General features: G+C 47.6%; 1 protein-coding gene across 1 annotated transcript in view; it reads right to left on the reverse strand.

Annotated features, from left to right (window-relative positions):
* Positions 1–6,943: 6,943 nt before the first annotated feature.
* Positions 6,944–26,629, reverse strand: part of POP1 (POP1 homolog, ribonuclease P/MRP subunit) — a 42,486-nt gene continuing 22,800 nt past the window's right edge. Inside the window, exons 12-16 of the mRNA XM_062188184.1 lie at positions 22,044–22,159; positions 18,616–18,807; positions 17,208–17,362; positions 11,400–11,765; positions 6,944–9,854 (exon numbers count right to left, since the gene is read on the reverse strand). Of these exons, the coding sequence (XP_062044168.1) occupies positions 9,200–9,854; positions 11,400–11,765; positions 17,208–17,362; positions 18,616–18,807; positions 22,044–22,159 (1,484 nt within the window). The 3' untranslated portion in view covers positions 6,944–9,199. The remainder of the gene's footprint in view (positions 9,855–11,399; positions 11,766–17,207; positions 17,363–18,615; positions 18,808–22,043; positions 22,160–26,629) is intronic.

Raw genomic sequence — 26,629 nt, forward strand, 5'->3', positions numbered from 1 at the left:
CGGACGGTTCTCTCCCAGGGATCGCAGAGCGCGCCGGTGCCGGTCCACGGCGCCACCTCGCGGTCAAACCAGGGAACGGCACCCTAGGGCTGCGCGCAGGAACCCCTGCCTTCCCTTACCATTGTCATCCCTTCTTCCCCAGTCTTGAGAACAGGGATCTTGAGCAGGTCACCCTCAAACCCACTCCCTCCTCCTATCAAGCCGCTGAAAATAGACGCGCTGCTTTACCGCGGTTATTATGGCCCTGCCACCTTAAGCCCCTGTTTGCCAAAGCCGTACTAATGGGAGGTCAATGCGAGGACAGGTGAGAGACACAGGAGCAAAGGTGTGGTGTGGAAAAGCCTCACTATCGAGCAAGCCCGCTAAGATGACAGATCAGCTGGGATTTGATCTCTCCCACTTCCTACCTGCATGGCCCTGGGCACGTCTCTCGCCTCGCTGTGCCTCAGTTTCTCTCTCTGTAAAATGGGGATGATATAACTCACGATAACCCATATACAACAAGCTAAGGCTCCATGGCCGGCATCTAACAAGTGCTCAACAAAGCGCCTACGGTTCCATCACTTCACTTGCTTCAAGATGGTGAGGCGGACGCTGATAGTATCTCCATGTTACTGACAAGGGCACGGAGGCGAGAGAGCTCAAGAGCCCCGCCCACGGGTTCCCAGCCGGGGAAGGACGGGCCTGGCAGCTAAGCCCCCTGACTCCGGTCAGCACTCCCACTAGCAAGAAGAAAGGGCAAGGCCAGGATTGCAGAAGGAAGGCCGGGGCGCTCAAAGGAGGGCAGAAAAGAGAATCAGAACTCGAATCCAGCACCGCAGACGGGCTCGCTCCGTTGTGGGCGCCAGGCCAGGTGCTGAGAAGCCTCTGGGCTCGCCCTGTCCTGTCAGGACGCGGCTGGCTGAAGGGGTGGCAGGGGGCCTCCCCTCTCTGGGGCCCAGCTTCCTCCTTCGCCCAAGGAGGGGGGCATCTTGCGGCCTTCCAGTCCCGAGGCCCACGGCAGCTGCTCGGCGGTCGCCCTGCAGATGTCCCTCGCCACCCCTGGCCCTCAAGAGTCCTCCTGGGGGAAGCAACACGACGTTAGGGGCACCCGGGCGGCCGGAGTGCGCAGGCGCAGCCGCAGGCGCAGCCGCAGGCGCATGCGCATAAGGCCGGGCCTATGAGGGACGCGCGGGAATGGGGCTCACAGAGCCACGCGTCGAGGGGCGACCCCTGCGTCCCGACAGAGGCGCCACGTGGCGGCGCCACCCGCGCCTGGGTGGGGGGCGAGCCGTGTGTGGTGTTGTTTTGCTGCTGGCTGCGCTTTGGGCCAGGAGCGGGCCAACTGGGAGACGTCATCACGGGCCTTGCATGCACGCCTGACGGGGGCAAGATGAATGGCCTGGGTGGTGCTCGGCTCGTAAATAACAGGGCGCAATGGGAGGGAACGGCGGAGGAAATAAATCCATCGGGACTCCAGGGCCATTTTCTGAGGAAAACATCAGGATGAGAAAGACCAGAGGCCTGCGCCAGACCAAGAGCCAAAACTCCTCGACGCTTCCCGCGGCGAGCTGCCGACCTTGAACTGCTTAAGGACACGGCCAAGGCCGTTGGCGTTCGCAGCGGACCCCAGGGCCTTAGCCCAGACCCCAGGCCGGCTCGGGGGAGAATGGGCGAGGGGAGGACAGCCAGGCCCCGAGCTGCTTCTGGCCTAGCGTTAAGTGCCCTCACCTCCTCAAGAGGACGCCGACGAGACAGGGAGACTGGCCTCCCCGTGGGGGCGCCCTCGTGCAGCCCCTGTTAGTGTGCAGTGCTGCTCAGGGGCCCCGGGGCCTTACCTTACTAAGGACACGATGAGGGACAAATCCCTGCCGAGTGCCAAACTCCGCCTGCCCCCAGCCCGACTCCCCGGTCACTGCGGTAGAGGGGAGGGCGCTCCCCTCCCCTCCCCCGCAGCCTTTGAGTGGGCTCGCGAAGGGCAGAACCTGGCAGCTTGGTTGGTCCATGATGCTGGCCCCGGGAAAATAAAACCCCGACCCAACCCTTGGCTGCCACCGGCTTCTCCGTGGAGGACACACCTGAACCTCAACGAGTGACAAACTGGCCCTGCAGCCTCGCTCTGCCCTTAGTGAGAAGCAATTTCTATCTCCGCCTCGCCCTGTTCCAAAGAGAAGGCTCCGCAGACGTTCATGAGCAGAAAACAATTAACCATCCAGAAAGGAATTTTGTGAGATGAGGCTTCGCATGGGAGCCTAAGTTCCAGAAGAGTCTTCTAAGGCGATCTTTCTTCAAGGCCACTCAGGCTCGGGTGGACATGATGTAGGTGGACAGGCGTGACTCCGCGGCGCTTGATGAGATTAGATGCAAACAGACACTCCGATGTCTCTTGGTAGCTGCCTCGGGGCCCATGTCTCAACAGCAACACCAGAGAAGCCAGGACCTGGTGTCTCACATTCCCTCTCTCCCTTAACGGCGGAGAGGCACACACAGAACACCATTCCAGCTCTCCCAGAGCCCAAGCCCCTGAAATGTGAGGCCATGGAAGTCATAAACCCTGCTAAAGCACCCATACGTTACCTACAGGGACATCTGCTAGATGCTGGAAGAGAGACAAGTCCCTGCCCAGCGTATTCAAATCAGCAACCAGAAACCAGACCTCACTGCTTAAAAAAAAAAAAAAAGGCCACAGTGACCCAGAAACCAGGTCTCACTGTTAAATCAACAAACAAACACAAAGCCCTTCAGCCCTGGGGCTTATTTCCTAGTCATTGTTGCGGGCGGGTGTACACAGGGAAATGGGCAGACCTCTGCACAAGTCCCGGGCGGAGAGGCTGCTGGGCAGCTGGACAGTCGCTGCTCCACATTTTGGCCAGAACAGCTCTGAGCTTACACGCCAACTTGTATTGCTGGTTCCAGGGTGCTCATTAGGCACAACAGCTTGCATATAAGCTCACGTGTGCACGTGCACCCACGCGTGTACACACACACACACACACACACACCCCTTGGCTCTGCAAAGGTGGCCCCACAGGACACAGTCACTTGTCTCAGGAGGCCCTATCTGTGCTGGCCACCTTCTATCCTGTCTCCCGTCTCCCTGGCCTGCTTTCAGCACAGCCCTGGCTTCAGCAACCTGCTGGGCACACCTTGCCTTAGCTGCCCTCTGGTCTTGTGCCTGTGACGCTTCTTAGCACTGAGCAGGCTCAGCAGTTCCAGCGCCTGGTGCCAGAAAATCAACACTGCCCTGGGGGAGCAGCCCTTGGCCAGTGGGAAGGGGAGCGAGTAAATAAAGTTTCTGTCTTCTGGAGCTCATGTAGACAGTGTGGAGGCGCACTCAGTTCCACGGAGGAGGTGGGACGAAGGAGGAGGAGGGAGCCCCAGTGGCCCCCTGGTAACCAGCTTGCAATGCACACTTGGATCAGGTTTCGCTCCCTCCCTGGTTCACTCTTCCCAGCCTTCACGCTCCTGTTCACTTAGGTCACTTCCTAAAATAAACTACCTGCATGTCAGCCATCCCAGGCTCAGCTTTTAAGGAAAACCAAAGGAACACATGCCCCCAAGCAGCAGTGGCTAACTCCCGCAGAGCAGGGAGGGAGGAGGCCCGCAGTGACCCAGACTGCTGGTGGGGCTGCCTAATGCCAGCAGCCTCCGCCTGGGGCTCACACAGCTGTGCAGGACTGTTCTGAGAACAAACTGTGTCTTGGCCAACAGATAATTTGAGGTCCTCTGTGAGATGTTGGAAACAAGAGAAGGAAAGCTAAGAAATGAGGCTTGTGTAGCCCAGAGAAAAGAAAGCAAACAGGTTCATCATTGACTTCATAAAAATAAAGGGGTGATTCTCAGTGGTAGCTAATGTGAGAGTGCAGAGAAACGGGACTAGACGGGGACAGGTGGAGGTGTAGCCCATGCCTACTGCTGCCAAGATGCACATTGCTTCCCGTGGTGAAGAAATGGTCTCCCTGCATCTTTGGTAGATGCAGCTCGTGATGGGGAAGAGGATGGGATTCATTGACATAAAAACTTTTAGTTACTTCTTCTCTAGGCACCTCTTTAAAAATCATGAATTCTTTTCAATCCAACATTTTTTTTGGCATGAGTCTGTCCCCAAAGGGGAGATTTTGACTGTTCTGTGACCAATCCAACTAGAACTAAATTGTATTTAAGTTCTGATGTTTTTTTCTGCCCAGGGAGAGATTTACTCATGAGGTCTTGGCACCACCTAGTGGTTCATTGGTTCATTACAACATATGCCTGGCCTAAACAGCATTATCAAGTTTAATACACACATCTTCGATTTAATGCGACAATTCAACAAAAATGTGTTAAACACAGTTATGGGCTAAGCACTGTGTTAGAGCTGAGGTGTATGGGGCCAGCATTGCGATATAGCAAATAAAGCTGCCGCCTGCAACGCTGGCATCCCATGTAAGCTCTTGTTCACGTCCCGGCTGCTCCACTTTCAATCCAGCTTCCTGGGAAAAGTGGGGAAAGATGACCCAAATGTTTGGGCCCCTGCTACTCATGTAGGGGACCCAAATGAAGCTCCTGGCTTTGATCTGGCCTAGCTCTAGCAGTTGCAGCCATCTGGGGAGTGAACCAGCAGATGGAAGATTTCTCTCTCTCTGTAATTCTACTTTCAAATAAATAAAACTTCTTTAAAAAATAAAAACTGGGTGTCATACTGATCAAAAAAGAAATGATCTCACCTTTATGAGGCTTAACATCAATGGAGTAGACAATAAAAAAGTAAACAAAGGAATTTAACATTATTTATTGTGACATCATTAGAAAATAAATCCATTGTGTGACAGAGGATAATTTGGGAAGGAGGGGGCTACTTCAAATAGGACAAGCAGAGAAGGGCTCTTAAATCTTGGGGGAATCAGGTGTGCAGCCTTGCAGCTAAGATGCCTGAGTCTCTCTAGGTTTGATCCTCAGCATCTGCTCTGGCTCCTGACTCCAACTTTCTACCAATGCAGACCCTAGACAGCAACAGTGATGGCACAAGTAAGTGCTCAGGAAAGTTTTAAAAAAAATAAGAACAGGGGCCGGCGCTGTGGTGCAACGGGTTAACGCCCTGGCCTTAAGCGCCGGCATCCCATATGGGTGCCGGTTCTAGTCCTGGCTGCTCCTCTTCCGATCCAGCTCTGTGCTTATGGCCTGGGATAGCAATAGAGGATGGTCCAGGTCCTTGGGCCCCTGCACCCATGTGGGAGACCCGGAAGAAGCTCCTGGCTCCTGGCTTCAGATCAACGCAGCTTCGGCCATTGCGGCCGTCTGGGAAGTAAACCAGCGGATGGAAGACCTCTCTGTCTCTACCTCTCCCTGTAACTCTCTTTCAAATAAATAAAATAAACCTTTTTAAAAAAAAATAACAAAAAAATCAAGCTCAGAGGGTGGGATGACGAGGGCTGAGGACATTCCATGAAGGCAGAGCACACACATGCAAAATTGTGGCTGGGCCAAGAGGTTGGCTATTTAAGAAACAGAAAGACCAGAGTGTTCAGAGCAAAGTGAATGAGGCCCAGGGAGTTCTGAAGAGGCTGAAGAGAGGAACTGGGAGAGTCACACGCCTGTGAGCATTTCAAGTGAAAGCACACAGATGGATAGGGTGGAATTTTCCAGAACTATACCTGGTGCGGGAGAGGGGAAACCCTTTGTCATCAACTTGGCTGTTGCTCGGTTCCAGCAGGACCCCAACCAGGGACCTCAGCAGTAGTTGTGTGTCCTGCTCAAGATGACCTACATCTGCCCACATAGCTCCCGGCTACTGATCAGCAGTCTCTGGATAATGACATTGGAACCTCATTTTAAGTCTGAAATCATGGTTCTCTACCTTGTTTGCAAGTCACCTGAGAGCTCTTAGGCCCAATGTCCAGGCCACACCCTTGACCACTTAAATTTGCTTTCCTGGGAGGAAGGTGGGGCCTGGGCCCCAGTGTTTTGAGAACTCCCCAGGTGATTCCAACATGTAACCAGTGTGAAGACCAGCTGATCTGGAAAGACACTGGGCAAAGGTAACCAAAAAAAGTCCTCACTTGATATTCTCAAGTAGTGAAGGCTATACAAGTAATGAGCCAGGCTGTTTTCTTTCTCAAGACCAGGCCTCTTTCCCAGGTGGAGGCCCCTCCTCTGGGCCACCCAGCCCACAACACAACGTTCTCATTAAGTTCCCACCTGGATGTCTCAGAATGCAGTCAGCAGACCCCCTGAGCCGATGTTACAGAAATAGATTGTTTCATATTGGCAAGCAGGCCTGTTAAAGGCACAAAAATTATAAGGTTTCCACCTCCTCGTTACTCATTCACACCTCCCCAAGGTGCAGAAGGCTCAAGGAGTCCAGGCCTCCTGGAGCAGGTTCTCAGACTGAGCCACACATCGTCACAACAGCCTAGGGAGTTTTTAAGAAATACCAATCCTTGGGCCAACCCAAGACTGATTTCCGGAGCGAAACTTGGGCTATCAGGCAATTCTGACTTACAAGCCCGTTTCCAAAGAAAAGGCACCTCCTGGGGTCCTGTCTGTTCTGACGAGGCCTGCAGGGACCAGACTCACGAAACCATGGGACCTGTAACCACAGCCCAGGCCTGGAACTAGCACTGTGCTCCCCAAACCTCCGATCAGGCCACAGGCAGACCAGTTAGGACTACCCAGAAGTGCCTATAGCATGTCCACTGCCCCTCACTGCCTGCTGCCTGGGAACAAAGAACTCAGACCAGGCAGGGCTGATCCAAAGCCAGGAGCCAGGAACCTCCTCCAGATCTCCCTCATGGGTGCAGGGGCCCAAGCACTTGGACCATCCTTTGCTGCTTTCCCAGGTGCATTAGCAAGGAGCTGGATCAGAAATAGAGCAGCAGGATTCGAACCGGCACTCTGATATGGGATCTGGTGTCACAAGCAGCGACGTAACCCACTGAGCCACAATGCAGGCCTCCATGTGTTTTTCTTAAAACTGCCCCCTGACACACACACTTGACTGCCTACAAAGGAATGTACCAGAAAAGTGGTTACATCCAGGAAGTGAAAACCCAGGTGATTTAAACAGTGGTGCTGTTGCTGGTCTTCATTTTCAAATTTTTCTATGATGAATATGGATGACTGATATGGCAATATTACTTATGCTAATATTTCAAAAAACAAAGCATAAACACACAGAAAAAAAAAAATCAGTTCTGTTTCTTATAGGAGCCAAGTGTGCAGAGCCTAGACTGTAACAGGAGGTGGCTAAATATAGCTTTTCCCGGATTTATTTAGCATGGGACACCTTTCTCAAGGGAACCCCTCTGGGGTCTAGTGCTCTCAGGAAGACATTGTAGGAAATCTGGTCTGGACAACAGTGCAAGCTCTCTGACCTCCACTAGATCACTCAAGGCAGAGTAACTGCAAATGTACCTACCCTGTGTGCTATAACGAGGGCAGGGCATCCGGGCCCACACAGGTGCTGTACCAGATGAGGTGAGGTGACCACACACGAGGCTGGGACTTTGTCACTAAGCAAGCTGAGCTGCAGATGAAGTGGCTTAGAGCCCAGAAAACAAATGAGGAGCAGGCCAATAAATATTCACTACTGAACACCAGGTGACATTTTTATTCGGTTTACAGACACCACTCAGCTCCACTTGTTTCCTCCATCTCGTTTGGGATGGACACAAAGACATCCAGAGGCAGGGTGAGAGGGAAAACATCAGACACGCCACCTGCTCAGGGTGCTTTCTGCCGGCTCTGATGCTCAGCAACCCCCAAAGACGCTTACTACCAAATGCTACTGCAGAAACCCAACTGGTTCACATGAAATAATGCTGACCTACACATTTAAAGTAAAAAAAGAAAAAAAAAAAAAAGGCATACTCAGACTCTGCTGGGAATTCAGGACAGGAAAGTTAAGGGACTGAAGAATGAGTGAGACATATGAGGGGTCTTCAACAAGTTCATGAGAAAAGCTTATTATGAGAAAACTACACATGGATTTTTTTTAAAAATGCGCTCAAACAAGCTTATCTTTTAATTCTATTTTTCTGTGAATTTCTCGAAGTACCCTTGTACATGGCAACAAAAAGTTGATGGGCCACTGAATTTCTCTACAAGTTAAAAAAAAAAAAAAGCACTGATGGGGTCACGCTTCCTCTGGGACAGGATGAGCCCTGTCTTTTCTACCCTGCTCAGGCTCCAGGTGGACAGTGTGGCTGCACTGGTGCTGAAAAGCAGCAGGTGGTTTTGGTTGTCACCCTGCAGAGGTAGCTATCGCACCACACAAGCCACACTGCCCACAGTGGGTTCCTAAGAGCGCCGATCTTACAAAGTGCTCCTCGTACAAGGAGTTTGGGGTCCAGAAGATTTAGAAAATCTTCTACACTAGTATCTATTTCCTGGAGATTCACAATATACATGATTACGTGGAAGGTTCCAGAGGTTCTTTAATAAACACATGCCCAGCTTTGTTTAACTCCGAGTATCCTAAAAATCATCCTCACCATGGAATCTTTCTTTTTCCTAGGCAACACATTTCACAGAACATATGCTGAGAAATGTTCTCTATGGCTTTCAAAAATGCTTTGCAGAAACAAAACAATTAATGTTTCATTTAAAACAATTAGATAAGTCCTAGGACCATGTGTAGGTCAATGTTAAGAGGTCAAGGGGTCATAAAGTCATAGGCCCCTCATTCTGCGCTGCACACCTGCCTGCCTGCAAACCGGCAGCAATGCGCGGTCCTTGGTTCCCTTCCTTATGGAGAGAGGGTCTGGGCATGCTCTTAGTACAGAACAGAACATGACCCATAGCTCAGGTACAGACTCTTGATGTTTATGGTCTCCTACTCTCTAACGATCCAATCAGGAAACAGCTGTTGCTGCTCAGCACATGACCACAAGGGTTTTCAAAAAGACTGACAGCTCCTTGTTCTTAACAAAATAAAGGAGACCAAAAAAGATAGGGGTGCTAACGACTTTCAACAAGAATTACACAGAGGAAGAAATCAGACCACAAGAGCTTGTGGCCACACAGGCCAAATAACTCAAAAGTATTCCAGCAAGGACAGGCAAAGATGGATATCCATGATATTACTGGAATGATATCATTTTGTCCTTTGCATAATATACCATTTTTATTCTTGTTTTCAAGGAATTTCACGTGATATTTTAAAACAGAAGACAGAGAAAGCAAAAGTCCCTGGAGAGACTTGGCAAAGTTATCTATGCCTTGCTGGCCTGTGAACCTACACTCACACCTCAATTGCAATTCGTGCAAACCGATACTGCAAAGAGGCGGGGGGCCTCAGTAACACCAGGCCCCGCTCGGCTGCCGGTTGGCTGGCCAGCACGTGCAGCAAGCCCGTCAAACTGACAAATCCCAGGGCTTCTCCACAGCCCACAGCCATGGAGAAATCTCCCTGAGTGACAAAGCCCAAGAGAACTCTGGAGCAGTGTGCAGTCACTGCTGGGAGAGGGCCTGACCACAGCCCCAGGGGCAAAGCTTCCTGCCTGGCCACGGGATCCCCCCCAGCCAGGTCCATGGACATGGCACATCCCCGCTGCTTCCTCTTCTCCATTTTCTTCTTCTCCTTCTGCTTCAGGATCTTGCTCTTGAACGGGTCGCTGTGCTTGGGCTCCTGGGGCCCACAGTAGCGGCGATCCTCACGGAGCCGCAGGAAGTCCTCCAGAGCTGGGATACAGATCATGGTGTGCGGCTCCGGGCTGCCCTTCCTGAGCAGGGACAGGCTGACCCACACCAGGGCCCTGGGGAAGTGCTCCAAGATGGGCAGCCAGGCATCTCTGGTCAGCTCCTCCTGGCGTCTGCAGGGAGCCCGCCGGGCTGCCCGACAGTCCTCAGAACTGGGCCTACACCAGGCTGACAGGCGCTTCAGTAATTTTCTACTCCTGTATGAAGTAGAAGACACACATGTGAGGATATTTGGTTCAGAAAAAAAATATGCCATTAGAAGATGAGACATTGCTAGTGTTGATTTGGTTTCCTACTCTATGTGGGAATGTATCAACACTATGATCATTTTAATAATCTAAAATCCACATGAATACATTTGGGTACTGACATTTTTCTTTTTATCTGTCTACCATCCTAAAACTAAAGGGCTAAAAAATTAAGACATTGAAGGCACAAAAAAATAAGGCAGTGGGCCAGGATCTAGGGCTGCCACCACAGTGAAAAGATGAAAATAAAGAGGAGCTAATGATTCAGGGAGGGAAAACTCTAGGCATAGTTTATGTTGAACAAGACAGAAGGGTAGGAAATTAGGTTACTCTTCAGAAAAGTAAAAGGGATGAGCACTTTTCTTAAAAACTCAAGAGTTGGGGCCAGTGCTGTGGTGTAGCAAATAAAGCTGCCGCCTGCAGTGCCAACATCCCATATGGGCACTGGCTCCCAGCTGCTCCTCTTCTGATCCAGCTCCCTGCCAACGGCCTGAGAAAGCAGCAGCAGATGGTCCAAGTGCTTGGGCCCCTGCACCCATGTGGGAGACCTGGAAGAAGCTCCTGGCACCTGATTCTGGCCTGGCCCAGCCCTGGCCATCGTGGCCACCCGGGGGAGGGGGTGAACCAGCAGATAGAAGACCTCTCTCTGTCTCTCCTTCTCTCTCTGTAACTCTGACTTTAAAATAAATAAAATCTTTAAAAATAGATGAACTCAGGGGCACAGAATCTAGGGTAGCTGCAGAGCAGAGCTCAGTAGCCGTGAGCACTCCTCACCCCAAGACGCACTTTACATCATAGCCTGGAGGATGTGACAACACTACACTGCGGGGTTGCTAACTTACCACAAATCCATCTAATCCAGTGAACCAGAGCACAGGGCACTGGCTCAGGTATCCAGGGGCTTTTTACTACCTGAGCTTGCACCCATACGGGTTCTTTGTGAGCACACTAAATGAAATAGGTCAGAGAAAAAAACCCCTGGGTTCGGATCTATTGATGACAACATTTTATTTATTTATTTAGAAGTCAGAATTACACAGAGAGAAACTTCCATCTACTGGTTTACTCCCCAAATGGCCACACCTGCCAAGGCCGGGCCAGGCCAAAGCCAGGAGCCAAGAGCTTCCTCCAGGTCTCCCATGTAGGTGCAGGGGCCCAAGCACTTGGGCCACCTTCCACTGCTTTCTCAGGCACATTAGCAGGGAGCTGGATTGGAAGTGGAGCAGCTGGGAATGGAACTGGTGCCCATATGGGATACTGACTTAACCCACTGCACCACAGCACTGGCCCCTGATGACAACACTTTTAATCATTTCCTCACTTAGTATCATACCCCCAAATCAAATATTATAAGTTGTTGCTCTTTACTTTCCCTTCTAACAAGACAAAAACATGGGTTTTTTATAAAGGATCAGTGGTTAACTTTTATGCCTTGTTGCTTCTTTCATATTAAAATAAACAACCCAAATGTATCCAGAGATGGCCTACACTTACCTAAGAACACAGAGCTGACCTCCAGGGGCGGCAGCACAGTTCTCACCGGAACCAAGGTCCTTGATCCTCTCGGGCCCTGCCTGGACTTGGCACTCTGTGTCCATGCCTTCCTCTGGCTCCTTGGGGTCAAAGGCAGACGTCCCCACATCATCAGAGAGCTGAGGACCAGTCGCAGGCTCGGCAGCACCAAGCACCTCATCACCTCTGCTCAAGTCGCTCTCCTCGCCATCTGGAGATGAAGCGATGGAAGACTCATCTTGGGCTTGGACTCGCGACTCCCAGTCTTGAACCAACTGTTCCCATGGACAGCAGAAAGGTGCCAGAGTGCCCAGCTTAACGTAGTTGGGCCGCTTGGCAGGAGGGCGTCTAAGGAAACACAAAGAGGAAAACCTGTGTTGTAGGAGGAGGCAGTTACAATGACCATGGCCATCATAATGCACCAATGTTTAAAACACATGCACGCGCAAAGCTTTCCAAGAAATCTGTGATAACATCCGGCTTTCCTGGTCAGCTTTTTTGCTTTCCTCCATCGTTACTAAATAATGTTTCCACAGAGTAGCCAGCCCCATGTGGCTGTAAACAAGCCCAGTGAGCACAAATCAGTGATGCCCCTGCTCGTGCAGTGATGTCCCTGTACATTTGCAAGGTTCTGAGTTCAGAATGACAGTGAATTTTCTCTCACTTTAACACACACACACACACACACAGCACTTCTTATCACTGTGACTCCCAATGCTGACACAGCCAGGCTGGGCCAGAAGCCAGAAACTCAATCCAGGCCTCCCATAGGGGTGGCAGGAACTCTAGTCAAGCCAACGCCACTGCCTCCCAGGGTGCACACTAGCAGGAAGCTGGAATCGGGAGGCAGAGCCAGGGATCAAGCCCAGGTCCTCCTATGCAGGACATGGGTGCCTTAACCAGTGTCCTAACTGCTAGGCTAACACCTCTGCTCCTCTCTCATGCTCACTCTACTGACCCAGCTACCTTCTACAATGTCATTATCATCATAAAAATTATAAAAAGATTTATTTATTTGAGAGATAGAGTAACAGAGGGAGAGACAGAGAGAGAGGTCTTCCATCCGCTGGATCATTCCCCAAATGGCAGCAACAGCCGGAGTTGAGCTGATCCAAAGCCAGGAGCCAGGAGCTTCTTTCGGGTCTCCAACATGGGTGCAGGGGCTCAAGCATTTGAGCTAACTTCTGTTGCTTTCCCAAGCCATAGCAGAGAGCTGGATCGGAAGAGGAGCAGCCAGGACTTGAACTGGTGCCCATATGGGATGCCAGCACCACAGGCGGAGACTTTAGCCCACTGTGTCACAGCGCCAGCCCCATTTCATCATATATTCTTGTACATGCTTCCAGAGATATTTTATATATATTTAAGCAGATATGTATATGTTTTGTCCCATTTTTACATAAATGGCTGCATTCTAGAGACAGGACTTTTTTCTTAACTTCATTTTTTTGATTTAACAAATTATCATTTGATGTCAGTATCTCAAAAGCACCCTCATTGTTTTATATAAGGCTGCGTATCTTATTCCACCACATGAATACACCCTCTTTGGTTTAGACAGTCCTCCATTGAAGGACACTTTGCTTCTGCAAACAGTGCTGCAAAGAAGGCCTTGAGCACGCTGCCCATGCACAAGTATGCCCACAGAGTAAGTCTCCAGGAGCAGAACCGCTCAGGCACATACAGCAGTAGTTACCCTGACAGATACTCCCAAGCTGCCTTCCACAAAGGTGACACCAGCTGGCCTTTCCAGCAACGTGCAAATGAGCAGAACCTTTGAGAAACAGGGCAAGCTAACGAAAACCAAGACCTGGCCCAAGAAGTAGGGGTCACCCTGGGTGCACGCCATTCTGGCCTGGAGGGCCCTTAGCAGTCTCAGCACTGCCCTCAAGTGGTCAACTCTGGGACAGGACTATGGTGCTTCTCACATCCACTTCTTTGGCAAATAAAAATGAAGCCGTGGGCTTCATCCAGGGTTCACACTGAGCCCGTACTCTCAAGGTTGAACTAAATGTGCAGCAGCCTCCAAAGAGAGCAAAACACACTCCTAGGGCACCTGCCCACCCAAAGGTCTTTTAACACCCAAAAGGCTATCACACATGCCTACTTCAATCTCTTGAATAGAAAACCCATTTTCATCACAGCACATGTCATGCTGTGACACAGCACATAACACAATTTTCTTACAAACCCCGTTGAATTATAGAGATCTGTATGAATGGAATAAATAGTATGAAAAGTGGGATTTAAAATAATTTTCTGGACCAGCACTGTGGTGCAGCAAGTAAAGCCACCACCTGTGATGCTGGCATCCCATATGGGCACCAGGTCAAGTCCTGGTTGCCCCACTTCCGATCTAGCTCCCTGCTAATGACCCTGGTAAAGCAACAGAAGATGGCCCAAGTGCTTGGGCCCCTGCCACCCACATGGGAGACCTGGATGAAGCTCCAGATTCCTGGATTCCGACCAGTCCAGCTCCAACCGATGTAGCCATTTGGGGACTGAACCAGCAGATGGAAGACCTCTCTCTCTAACTCTGTCTTTCAAATAAAATAAACAAATCTTTTAAAAACTAATAATAGAGGTTGGCACTGTGGCATAACAGGTAAAGCCACCGCCTGCAGTGCCGGCATCCCATATGGGCGCCAGTTTGAGTCCTGACTGCTCCACTTCTAATCCAGCTCCCTGCTATGGCCCAGAAAAACAGCAGAAGATGGTCCAAGTGCTTTAGGCCCTTGCACCGATGTAGGAGACCTGGAAGAAGCTCCAGACCCCTGGCTTTGGATCAGACCAGCACCTGTGTTGTGGACATTTGTGGAGTGAACCAGTGGATAGAAGACCTCTCTCTCTCTCTGCCTCTCAAATAAATGAATAAATCTTTTAAAAAAGGTAAATATTTTTATAATTTTCCAATTAGAAATGACCTTCCAAGCAGAACTCTAAAATCTAAAATCATAAGAAAAAGATGTGTTGAGGTGAGCATTTAGCACAGCAGTTATAAAGCTGATTTGGTGGGCTAGCCCTGTGGCCCAGCAGGTTAAAGCCCTGGCCTCCAACACCGGCATCCCATATGGACACCGGTTCGAGTCCTGGCTGCTCCACTTCTGATCCAGCTTCTTGCTAATATGCCTTGGAAAGCAGCAGAGGTTGGCCCAAGTCTTTGGGCCCTGCACCCACATGGGAGACCCAGAAGAAGCGCCTGGTACCTGGCTTTGGATCGCTCAGCTCTGGCTGTTGCAGCCATTTGGGGAGTAAACCAGCAAATGGAAGACCTCTTTCTCTCTCTATCTCTACCTCTCTCTGTAACTCTTTCAAATAAATAAAATAAATCTTTATAATAAAAAAAGAAAGAGCTAGCTGGGACACCTGTGCACCATATTTAAATTTCTAGGTGCAAGTCCTGACTCTGCTTCTGATTCCAGGTTCCTGCTAATGTACACCTGCGGAAGCAGCAAGTGATGGCTCGAGTATTGTGGGTCCCTGCCACCCATGCAGGAAACTCAAGATTGACTTCCAGTCTCCTGAGTTCAGCCTGGCCCAGCCCTGGCTATTGCCAACATTTTTAGAAAGTGAACCAAGGGTGGAAAAGCTCTGTCTTTGTGTCTCTTTGCCTTTTAAATAATAAATAAATAGGGGCTGGTGCTGTGGCATAGTGGGTAAAGCCACCACCTGCAGTGCCAGGATGCCATATGGGCGCCAGTTTGAGTCCCGGCTGCTCCACTTCCCATCCAGCTCCCTGCTAATGTCCCTGTGCAGCCCCTGTGCCTATAATGGTGCCACACACATTGTAGGCTCTAAATAAACATGGTTTGAACGAATGAATAAACCAGACAAACATGGAAAAATCCATACAGGAAGATGTTCACAGAAACATATGGCAAAAAACTGGAAATAACCTGAAGTCCCACTGATAAACTATAGTATTCCACACTGCAATCATATGTAATCACTCCAAGTTGTATTCTGAGCAAAAGCTGGCAAGCTATGACTCACACACCAAATCTGGCCTGCTATCTGTCTTTGTACAACCCACGAGCTAAGAATAGTTTTTACATTTTTAAATTGTTGAAAAAAGCCAAAAGAATAATCTTTTATGACACATGAAAATTATGTGGAATTCAAACTTGAGTGTCCATAAATAAAGTGTGACTGGAACACAGCCATACTCATTTGTTGATGTCATCTGCGGCTGCTTTCATGCCACAATGGCAGAGTTTGATCTCCACGATGGAGATCAAAGGGGCCACAAAGCCAGAAATATTTATTATCTGGCCCCTGACCAACAAAGTTTGCCAACACTTGGTTTAGAGTCATACTTATTGATACAGGAAAACGATCCATAATATATTGTTAAATGAAAAACATGGTTTTCATAGCATACAAAGTATAAGCTTTTTTAAAAAAAAACATTTTTTTATCTATGGAAAAATCTTCAAGCATGAAAAAGTCTCAACAGTGAGAAGAATTATTGTCAAATATTATTTAACAAACACACAAAAGACCCTCAACTCTATATTACAGGAGACACAAGAACATGCAATACCTGAATGCTGCCCTCAAAGAACGGGTAAGCTAGCAACAGAACATATCACCATCCATCCATTCTTCCATCGATCAACAAAAGGTTTGAAAGCCAGGCATGCCTGGCCCTCTGGTTGCAGCAATGAATAGGAAAACATAATTTTGCCCTCAGAGTTCACAGTCAAGGAACTAAATGACATTCAATTATTCAATCATTTATCAGATAACAAATAAAAGCTTTTAAGGACTACTGTGCACAAGGCACTGGCTTGACACTGCAGATGCCACGAGAAACAAGAGAAAAAAGGGGAGTTTGCACTTCTAGGATCCTAGGAAATGCAGGTTCCTCGTGTTGGCATGTTCCACAATAAAAAGGAAACAAAGTCATTTACTGACCCATCTCCAGTGGAAAAAAAGACAAGTCTATATGGATAAAAATAAACAGTGCTATGTCTCTGGATGGCAGGATTATTCCCATTTATTAAGTATTTTATGTGTTTCCAAGTTTCATTAAAATTTTGTAACTATATATTACTTCTAAACCAGTTTTTTTTTTAAATACGTTTAGCATTAGGGGAGGGTGGTTAATAGTGGGGATCTATTAAGCAGTGTCTCACACTCATGTCCACAGTTTTGGTGTATTTAATGACCAATGTCAGCAAATAACTGAGAGAAACGTTTGTAACCCAGATGGGCCTATAAAAGCCAGACAGATACAAATGCTAAGACAATTCCCTGACTGCAGTAATATCATCCTTTTTTTTTTTTTTTTGACAGGCAGAGTGGATAGTGAGAGAGAGACAGAGAGAAAGGTCTTCCTTTGCAGTTGGTTCACCCTCCAATGGCCGCCGCGGCCGGCGCGCTGCGGCCGGCGCACCGCGCTGATCCGATGGCAGGAGCCAGGTGCTTATCCTGGTCTCCCATGGGGTGCAGGACCCAAGTACTTGGGACATCCTCCACTGCACTCCCTGGCCACAGCAGAGAGCTGGCCTGGAAGAGGGGCAACCGGGACAGAATCCGGTGCCCCGATTGGGACTAGAACCCAGGTGCCGGCGCCGCTAGGCAGAGGATTAGCCTAGTGAGCCGCGGCGCTGGCCAGTAATATCATCTTAATTACTTCTCAGTAATGCTGAATTCAAGGGAAAGCCTTTAAGAACTCCACATTATATGGCAGGACTTACTGAAGCCATCCCAACCATGGTTGGCTAATGTAAGCAGGCACTTCTCTTCCCCTTCAGACATGTTCAACTGACAGAAGCCATGTCTTACCTTTTGTACTTTTCAAGAAGATTCTTAGCTTGCTCTTCAGCAAACAGAACCCCAGCAGGGCAGTCTGGGAAATCACCTGGGATGCTAGGTGACCTTTTATACTGAGAATGGACCGCAGCCTCTTTCAACCCTCCAACTCTTGCACCTCTATAGATCTAAAAGAAATGTCAAAAAATACCGACATTTACCAACTTGAAGTGAAATTACTTAGCTATATTGGGGAAAATAGGGAAATAACTTAAATATTCATCAAAGGGACAGTAGATAAGTATATTGTGGGATAATCTGTCATCAGATAATCACAAGGTAATAACAATGAATGAAATGGAGTGTCATTAACCAACACGGAAAATCCTAATGCCATGTAAATACAGTAAATTGCAAAAAAAAAAAAATATATATATATATATAGTGAAGTATATATGATGGTACTTCAAAAAGTTTATAGAAAAATGGAATTAAAAGATGATTTTGGTAGAAAAAGTTTTGAAATCCATACTGGTTTTCATAGAACACATTTTGCATGAACTTTTTGAAGACCCCTTAAAGTTTAAAAGCATGTCAAATATATTTATTATAAGATACAAACATACTTAATAGGCTATAGCAATATGTATGGTAGTGACAAATACCAAAATCAGAATAACTATTTTAGCAAGGAGAGAACTGAGATGAGAGAGCAGTACATGGGGTACTTCCAATGAATCTGTGGCATTTCATTCATTTCGTAAGCTGGATGGCAGGTGAGGATGCACTGGCATTTGTTATATTCCTTTTTATACTTCAAACATTTCATAACAAAAAAATTAAGTAGAATCTCTTTAGAATATTCCCAATCTAAATGATTAACTGAATGTCCCTTGCGTGAGGCATAATTGCAGGCAGAATTGCATGAGGCAAAACTTAATTACCTATGTGAATCTAACAGTCTAATATGCCTCTTATACTCTCTAGTATCAAAGTAATAATTAAACCAGAAAAAAAAATTAGATTTTAATAAAAATTTAGTTCCAGTTGATTAAGATAGGAAAATATGATCAAATTAACATTTTTTAAAAAATTACACTGCATAATTCTGTAAACGTTTAGCCATTTGCTTTTAAACTAGGGCAAGTTTCTTAAAGTGAAAAACTTCAACATTTCATTGCCACTACTGCTCATTAAATCAGGCCACTTTAAAAACCTCAAAAATTCACAATAAGCTGGCACAGGATTTACTAAGGATAACCTGGCTGCAGGGACATGATGTAGGAACCATACCCTACAGCACTAGTGTGGCCAGCACTACAGCTCCATGAGCAGGAACGTACCACTCAGCTTCCAAGCTGTGTATACAGTCGGGAAGACTTTCGGCTCTTTGTAACGTTTTAAGTGCTGCAAGCGTGAGTCATAATCAACAGCAACTTACAAGTGGGATCCAGAAAGCCATGGCCCAGCCCTTGGGGAACAGGACATCCCAGCCACTGCCCCAGCCCCGCCGGTCTTCGCCAGTCACTCTTCCCGGCTGCTGAATCAACAGTACGGGTATCTTGGACTCCCGGGACCCTAAAACAAGCTGTGACCCAGGGACCAGCAATTCACTTCTCATCCGGTTTAAATCCTAAAGTGGAAGAAAATAATTCAAGACAAACAACCCTAGTCTTCTGGGAGATTTTACTCAATTTCCCTATAATCAGCGTCAGAAAGTTCATTAAATGCTCTTCTAAAAAGCAAGAAAAAACATTCTTGATAAACATGAGTCATTTCAAGTATATGCTATTCTTCCTACGATAAAGATTTTCCTCCCTAATTTTAAGTACAAAGTACTTCCCTTTATCAGTGCTCTGGTAGAAAATACTAACTCCTCTTAAGTCTGTTCAGTTTGGGCTAGAATTGACAATTACTTCTAAAAGCTCATGGAAAAATGAATTTTCTTGATGCAAAAAAAATAAATTGATACAAATGAGGAGGTTTTCAAAAATTCATGGAAAATATGTATTATGATAAAACTATGCATTCATTTCAAAAAATTATGGAGCCAAAATAAGCAACTTTTATTTTTCCATGAGCTTTCTGAAGTTTCCTTGTATACCAGATGATTCAAAGTTATAAAACGGTAATACATTAATTCAGCTAATCTCATAATCACGATTAACATATTTTTTAAAGATTTATTTTATTTATTTGAAAGATAGAGTTAGAGAGGTAGAGATAGAGAGAGAGGTCTTCCACATGCTGGTTCACTCCCAAATGGCGCAACAGCTGGAGCTCAGCTGATCCAAAGGCAGGAGCCTGGATCCAGGAGCTTCTTCCAGGTCTCCCTCGTGGATACAGGGGCCCTAGGACTTGGGCCATCCTCTGCTGCTTTCCCAGGTGCATCAGCAGGGTGCTGGATCAGAAGTGGAGCAGCCAGGTCTGGAACTGGCACCCATATGGTATGCCAGTGCTGCAGGCCAGGGCTTTAACCCGTTGTACTACAGTCCTGGCCTCCTAACTTATTATTTTGATACTCTGACCCTACGTTCAATATTCGTTGTCATGAAGTAAAAGGCACAATTAAATGATAACTTCTTGGGGCTGGCATTGTGATGTAGCAGGTTAAGCTGCCACCTGCAAGGCCAGAATCCCTTATAAGCGCTGGATCAAGTCCAGGCTGCTCCATTTCTGATTCAGGTCCCTGCTAATGTGCTTGGAAAAACAATGGAAATGGTTCAAGTACTTAGGCCCCTGCCACCACGTGGGAGACCTAGATGGAGTTCCAGGTTCCCGGATTCAGCCTGGCCCAGCCCCAGCTGCTGTAACCATTTGGGAAGTAAACTAGTGAATGGAAGCCCTCTCTGTCTCTTCCTCTCTAACTCTGCCTTTCAAATAAATAAATACTTTTTTTTTAAATGACAACTTCTCAAGGACATGCAACTAGAAAACTACCCTGGCTGCTGTGAAGGCATCAAAGATTTAAAATAGAAGATACTACAAGTTATTTGTTAAATGGAAAGTAGGGAGTGGATAACAACATCCACTTGCAGCTGTTAAAGGTAGGTGAGAGGACAACCACTCCACTTAGAAAGCCACCAGAACACTGCCTCCCCGCACTAGTCTAACTGCTACCTCGGGATGCTGTCCTTTCCAACCTCTGCCCCAGTTAGAACAACTGTCCTTTCTAACCTCTGCCCCAGTTTCCACTACCATCTGCATATTGCTAATTCCAAAACATGGAGAGGTTCTCTCTGGCCATGAGTTTTCCCTCCTAGGAAGCCCCATAGCCCCTCAAACTCAACTCATCCAAGAATGAATTTGTCTTTCCTTCTGCATTCACTCTCCTGCATTCCCCTCAGGCTGAACGATGCCACCATTCCCACCATTCATTCATTCATCCATTCCAATATTTGCTGAGCACTCCTTATGTGCCAATTACTTTTCTAGAATCAGCAAGTCAGACATGCCTCTGGCCCTTTTAGCTGAGATCATAAGCCAAACTATGTTAGGAGCTGATCTACAAGTCTCCCTTCTATCTTCTTCCAACCACCCACCAAGCCCTATCAATTTCATCTTTCAGGAATATATATTAAGCCCCAAGCCCTCCACTCTAGCCACACTGTCACAATCCAGCCTTCATCATGCCATACCTGGATTATTTAAAGGGTCTCTTTTCAGCCCAACCATAATCCTCTCTCCAGCTTCCACATCTCCCATCCCTACCACATCCCCAGTCGAATCCACCCTCCACAGGCTGCCACAGGGAAATCTTATCACGCCATGGCCCGCCTTAAAACCTTCAATAGCCGGCGCCGTGGCTCAACAGGCTAATCCTCCGCCTTGCGGCGCCGGCACACCGGGTTCTAGTCCCGGTCGGGGCACCGATCCTGTCCCGGTTGCCCCTCTTCCAGGCCAGCTCTCTGCTGTGGCCAGGGAGTGCAGTGGAGGATGGCCCAAGTGTTTGGGCTCTGCACCCCATGGGAGACCAGGATAAGCACCTGGCTCCTGCCATCGGAACAGCGCGGTGCGCCGGCCGCAGCGCGCTACCGCGGCGGCCATTAGAGGGTGAACCAACGGCAAAAAAGGAAGACCTTTCTCTCTGTCTCTCTCTCACTGTCCACTCTGCCTGTCAAAAATAAAAAAAAAAAAAAAAAAAAAAAAAAAACCTTCAATAGTGCCCTGCATCTTCAGTCCAAATCCTTACAACATCTCAAGATTTTTTATGTCTTGGGTTTCATCTCCTGTCTCACCATCAGCTCCCAGCCCCTGGATCTCATGAATACTCATAGAGACTGATGAACACTCACTCTGTTTGCAGCCTGGGACCTTGCACCTTGCACTCTTCTCAATTCCTGAAACCCTTTTTCCCCTATAGCCTTAACCCTGTCCCCAAGAAGTCTGCTTAATTCTAACACCCACTTTTGAGTCCGTCTAAATACCAGTTCCCCCATCCAGGAAGCAGGCCTCAATGTTCCTAGTTTGGGCTCAGTTTCCCTCCTTTAGGCCTCCTTAGTACCCTTTACTTATTCAATCATGTCCTAAGGACTTATATAATGTCTAGCCCTAATGGGAACTCAATTATTACAAAATTAATGACAGAATATTTAAGGAGAAAAAACAATAAAAGAAGAACTTCTGGAAATTATGAGATTATCACTTCAAAAAAAAGTCTTTGTATTCACTTTTTCTAGAGCTCATTCTTCCCTATGAACAGAAAACAAGCCCAATATGCATCATGAGTAAGAAATCCATAAGTTGTATGAAAATAAAATGAAGCCTATGGGTGTCTATCAGGTGTGAAGCAACTTTTGGTGGTCTTTAGAATGATGAATTTCACCTGTCATTCAAGACTTCCCCAGTAATCCTTACACTATTAGTTACCTGATCCGGGATTTTATTCTCTGTGACACTCTTACAGATATCTTGGTCCCAGATAAAGCTATGCGTACACTCCACAGGCACACCCTCCAGGAGCAGCTGTCTAACTTTCTCATTATCTAAGAGGGAAAAGAAATAGCCTTCAAATCACATCCTTTAGATCAATGAAGTCAAACTCTAAATGTTGGAAGCAGTTAGACCTTTTGTGACAAAGAAATGTTTTATAGGCATTTACTTAACTTCTTTGAAGAATTTACTTGACAAGAAATTAAAATAGTTGGTTTCATAATCTATGAAAAAGCAAAGGCTCCTAAATGTTTTCCTTTGATATTTACTTTTTGATGTGTAAGATGCAAATATCACAATATTAAACTGCTTCTAAATAACTGCCTAATCCCACACTTAAGATTAATCAACAACTTCCAGAAGCCCCTGGAGAGGCAAACAATTCCTCTGTAATATACCACATTACAAACATTAGCCGTATTTTAACCACTGGCTTCAGGACTTCGTATTTCATTCATGGCCCAGTGGTAGTGAAGAACAGGGTACCATCCTCTTCTTAATGTCCCATATCTCAGCCGGCGCCATGGCTCACTGGGCTAATCTTCCACCTGTGGCGCCGGTACTCCGGGTTCTAGTCCCAGTTGGGGCGCCGGTTCTGTCCTGGTTGCTCCTCTTCCAGGCCAGCTCTCTGCTGTGGCCCCAGAAGGCAGTGGAGGATGGTCCAAGTGCTTGGGCCCTACACCCACATGGGAGACCAGGAGGAAGCGCCTGGCTCCTGGCTTCAGATCGGCACAGTGTGCCCACCATAGAGGTCATTAGTGGGGTGAACCAAAGGGAAGGAAGACCTTTCTCTCTGCCTCTCTCTCTCACTGTCTAACTCTGTCAAAAATAAATAAATAAATAAAAGTCTCAAATCTCTGGTAACTCATTTTTTTTTCATTTCTGTAAAACATTTTTTTCACTTCTTTAAAATCAATATATTTTCTGTGAAGCATACTGTTTCATCCCTTTAAATAAGCCACACAATGGTAGAAATAGTCTAGTGGACAAACATCTACACTGAGAGAAGACATTTCCTATATGCAGCCTTTTAATCACGAAGGAAAAAGAACTTCCAAAGTTCATTTTGCTGAACTGAGGAGTTTTTTTAACAATTAAAAAAAAAAAAAAAAAGCACATAGACAATACATGAAAATTGTGGCTGCTGTTCTAAGGCCCACCTAGAAAGGTCACTCAAGGCACGCACCTGTGTGGGTCTGATGGCTGGGGAAAAAACGAATTGGAAGTGATTGGGAGAATAAAGAGAAAATTCAATGGACGAAAAGGCCTGAGATGACAGCTGCTGAAAAGCAGCCCATGCTTCAGTACCGGCTCTTCCTTGCGCAAGGGCCAAAGGTGGCAGTGCCGTGTGCTGCCCAGGCTCACACAGTCTGCCTGGAGCACACAAGCTCCGCCTCCACCCACCAAGCTGCAGCCCCACCCCGAGCACTCTCCTGGGGAGCCTGCCATGGATTTGAGCAGCAGAACTGGGATTGGATTCAGACCAAGCTGTGGCCAAAAGAGACGGTGATACATAGGGTATAAAGACATGGGCTAGCACTGCCTCATCTTTTCTCAAAAACAAATAAACAGACAAAGGAGGTGGTACATCCAGACAACAGAATCTTACACAATGCTAAAAGGAAATGAGTTCTCAGGCTGTGAAAAGACACATACAGACTGCTAAGAGAAAGAAGCCAGTTTTAAAAGACTACACACTGCATGATTCCAGCTACAGGATATTCTGGAAAGGAAAAATGAAAGAGACAGTAAAAGGCTCAATGGTCATCTACAGGAGTCGGCAGGGAAGTCAGGACAAAGAAGCAGGCACAGAGGATCCCCAGAGCCTCTGCGGGATAATGATGGACACGCATCAGTCTGCATTTGTCAAAACCCACAGGATGTGCATCATCAAGAGCGAGCCTCCTGTAAACTATGGGCTCTGGGTGATAATGAGGTACCAGTGTCAGCTCTGGATGGTCACAAGCAGAATCACTCTGGGGAGGGCGTTGACTATGGAGCGGCTGTGCCCGTGTCGGGGCAGGGGAATATGGGAACTTGCTGTACCTCTGCTCAATTTTGCAATAAACTGAAAACTGCTCTAAAAAATAGTCTTTTTAAAAAAATATTTACTTATTTGAAAGGCAAAGTTAGAGAGGAGAGGCAGAAAGAGAGGGAGGTCTTCCATCTGCTGGTTCACCCCCCAGTTGGCCACAATGGCTGGAGCTGCACCAATCCAAAACCAGGAGCCAGGAGTTTCTTCCAGGTCTTCCATAAGGTTGCAGGGGCCCAAGAACTTGGGCCATCTTCTACTGCTTTCCCAGGCCATAACAGAGAGCTGGATTGGAAGTGGAGCAGCCGGAACTTGAACCCGTGCCCACATTGGATGCCAGCACTGCAGGAGGTGGCTTTACCCACTACGTCACAGTGCTGGCCCAAAAAGTGTTTTTAAAACAAAGTGAGGCCAGCGCCGCGGCTCACTAGGCTAATCCTCCGCCTAGCGGCGCCAGCACACCGGGTTCTAGTCCCAGTCGGGGCACCGATCCTGTCCCGGTTGCCCCTCTTCCAGGCCAGCTCTCTGCTGTGGCCTGGGAGTGCAGTGGAGGATGGCCCAAGTTCTTGGGCCCTGCACCCCATGGGAGACCAGGAGAAGCACCTGGCTCCTGCCATCGGATCAGCACGGTGCGCCGGCCGCAGCGCGCCTACCGCGGCGGCCATTGGAGGGTGAACCAAGGGCAAAAGGAAGAACTTTCTGTCTCTCTCTCACTGTCCACTCTGCCTGTCAAAAAAAACAAACAAACAAACAAACAAAGTGAAACATGCCTGAGGGCAAAGGGGAAGGCCCTTTTAGGTCAAGTGTCTGCTGGGGGAGGCTGAGAACAGGACCAGCTGGGTCAGCGCGCACATCTGCACAGGCTTAGGATGACCATGAGCTTGACTGCGATTTCTGAACATCTGAGTCCTTCCCCTGAGGCTCACATAAAGTACTTTCTTTTCATACCCAGACCAGAGTCTTCAAATTGATAATATTAACTAGATTTGTGACTTGGAGACTGAGGAAATTACTTGTTTCCTCCTTTCTTAAATATATTTAAAGATCATCAAATGTTAAATTTAAACACTCTTAAAACAGGCCTGGCAGCCAGCACCGTGGCTCATTAGGCTAATCCTCCGCCTGCAGCACCGGCACTCCGGGTTCTAGTCCCAGTTGGGGAGTCGGTTCTGTCCCGGCTGCTCCTCTTCCAGGCCAGCTCTCTGCTGTGGCCTGGGAGTGCAGTGGAGGATGGCCCAAGTGCTTGGGCTCTGCATGGGAGACCAGGAGGAGGAAGCACCTGGCTCCTGGCTTCAGATCGGTGCAGCACGCCGGCCATAGCGGCCATTTGGGGGGTGAACCACCGGAAAGGAAGACCTTTCTCTCTGAGGCCCGGTGCTGTGGTGCAGCAGGTTAAAGCCCCGGCCTGCAGCACCGGCATTCCATATAGGCACTGGTTCAAGTCCTAGCTGCTCCACTTCCAATCCAGCTCTCTGCTATGGCCTGGGAAAGCAGTAGATGACAACCCAAGTCCTTGGGCCCCTGCACCAACGTGGAAACCTAGAAAAAGCTCCTGACTCCTGGCTTTGGATTGGCTCAGCTCTGGCCACTGTGGCCATTTGGGGAGCAAACCAGCGGATGGAAGACCTTTCTCTCTCTCTCTCTCTCTCTACCTCTCTCTGTAATTTTGTCTTTCAAATAAATAAAATTAAATTTAAAAATTCAATTAATTTTATTTAAGAGAAGCAAGGGAAACTTCTATAAGGCTTTATCATTTTGGAATCAAATAAAACCCAAGTTACAGCTTTCGAATCCACTCTAGAGTTAAGTAAACAGGCAGGACAATTAAAGGTGAGCAGCTGAACTGAAATTATTTGGGTTTGTGTAGTTTTTCTCCCAGGAGCAGAAACAGAAGTTGTGACAAAATGACTACCACCTGGGCATTTCTGAAAGTCAACTGCAGACTGTGAGAGCTGCAAAGAGTAAAGGGATAACCTCCCACCTTCCTCCTAAGGGGAAATGGGCATCTGGCATGCTTTGGGTCGTATGGCAAAGTCATATGACCTAAAGCATATGAGCACAATCAAGAAATCCCTGTCAGGCAGGCGAAGTCTAGGTAAAATAATCTCTCAAAACAAATCAGCAAATGCTAAGGAGAACAAAAATTAACAAACAGTACAGTGGAACTTAGGCTTTCTAGAAAGCCAGTTACTTACATGGCAAAATGTTGTGTTAATGAAATTGTTAAAAGATTTGCAGAAACAGAATGTTAATATTTAATTCATACTCAAGACACACAGGATTAAGCAAACTTTTGCCACAGCATCTAGGATAAGCATTCTCACTTCAGGTTTTTCACATGCCTTCCCTTTTAAAAGCACGCCAATGCCCAGGACACACAAGAAGACAAAAAGTTTGTGCTTCTGATCCGAGTCAGGCAATCCCTTCTTTAATGTTCAAGCAGCACCAGAACTGGTCTGTTCTGCCCAAGGCACAGAATGGCTTCAACTAC

Source organism: Lepus europaeus, chromosome 4 (genome assembly GCF_033115175.1).
Source record: "Lepus europaeus isolate LE1 chromosome 4, mLepTim1.pri, whole genome shotgun sequence".
In the NCBI taxonomy this organism is placed as follows: domain Eukaryota; kingdom Metazoa; phylum Chordata; class Mammalia; order Lagomorpha; family Leporidae; genus Lepus; species Lepus europaeus.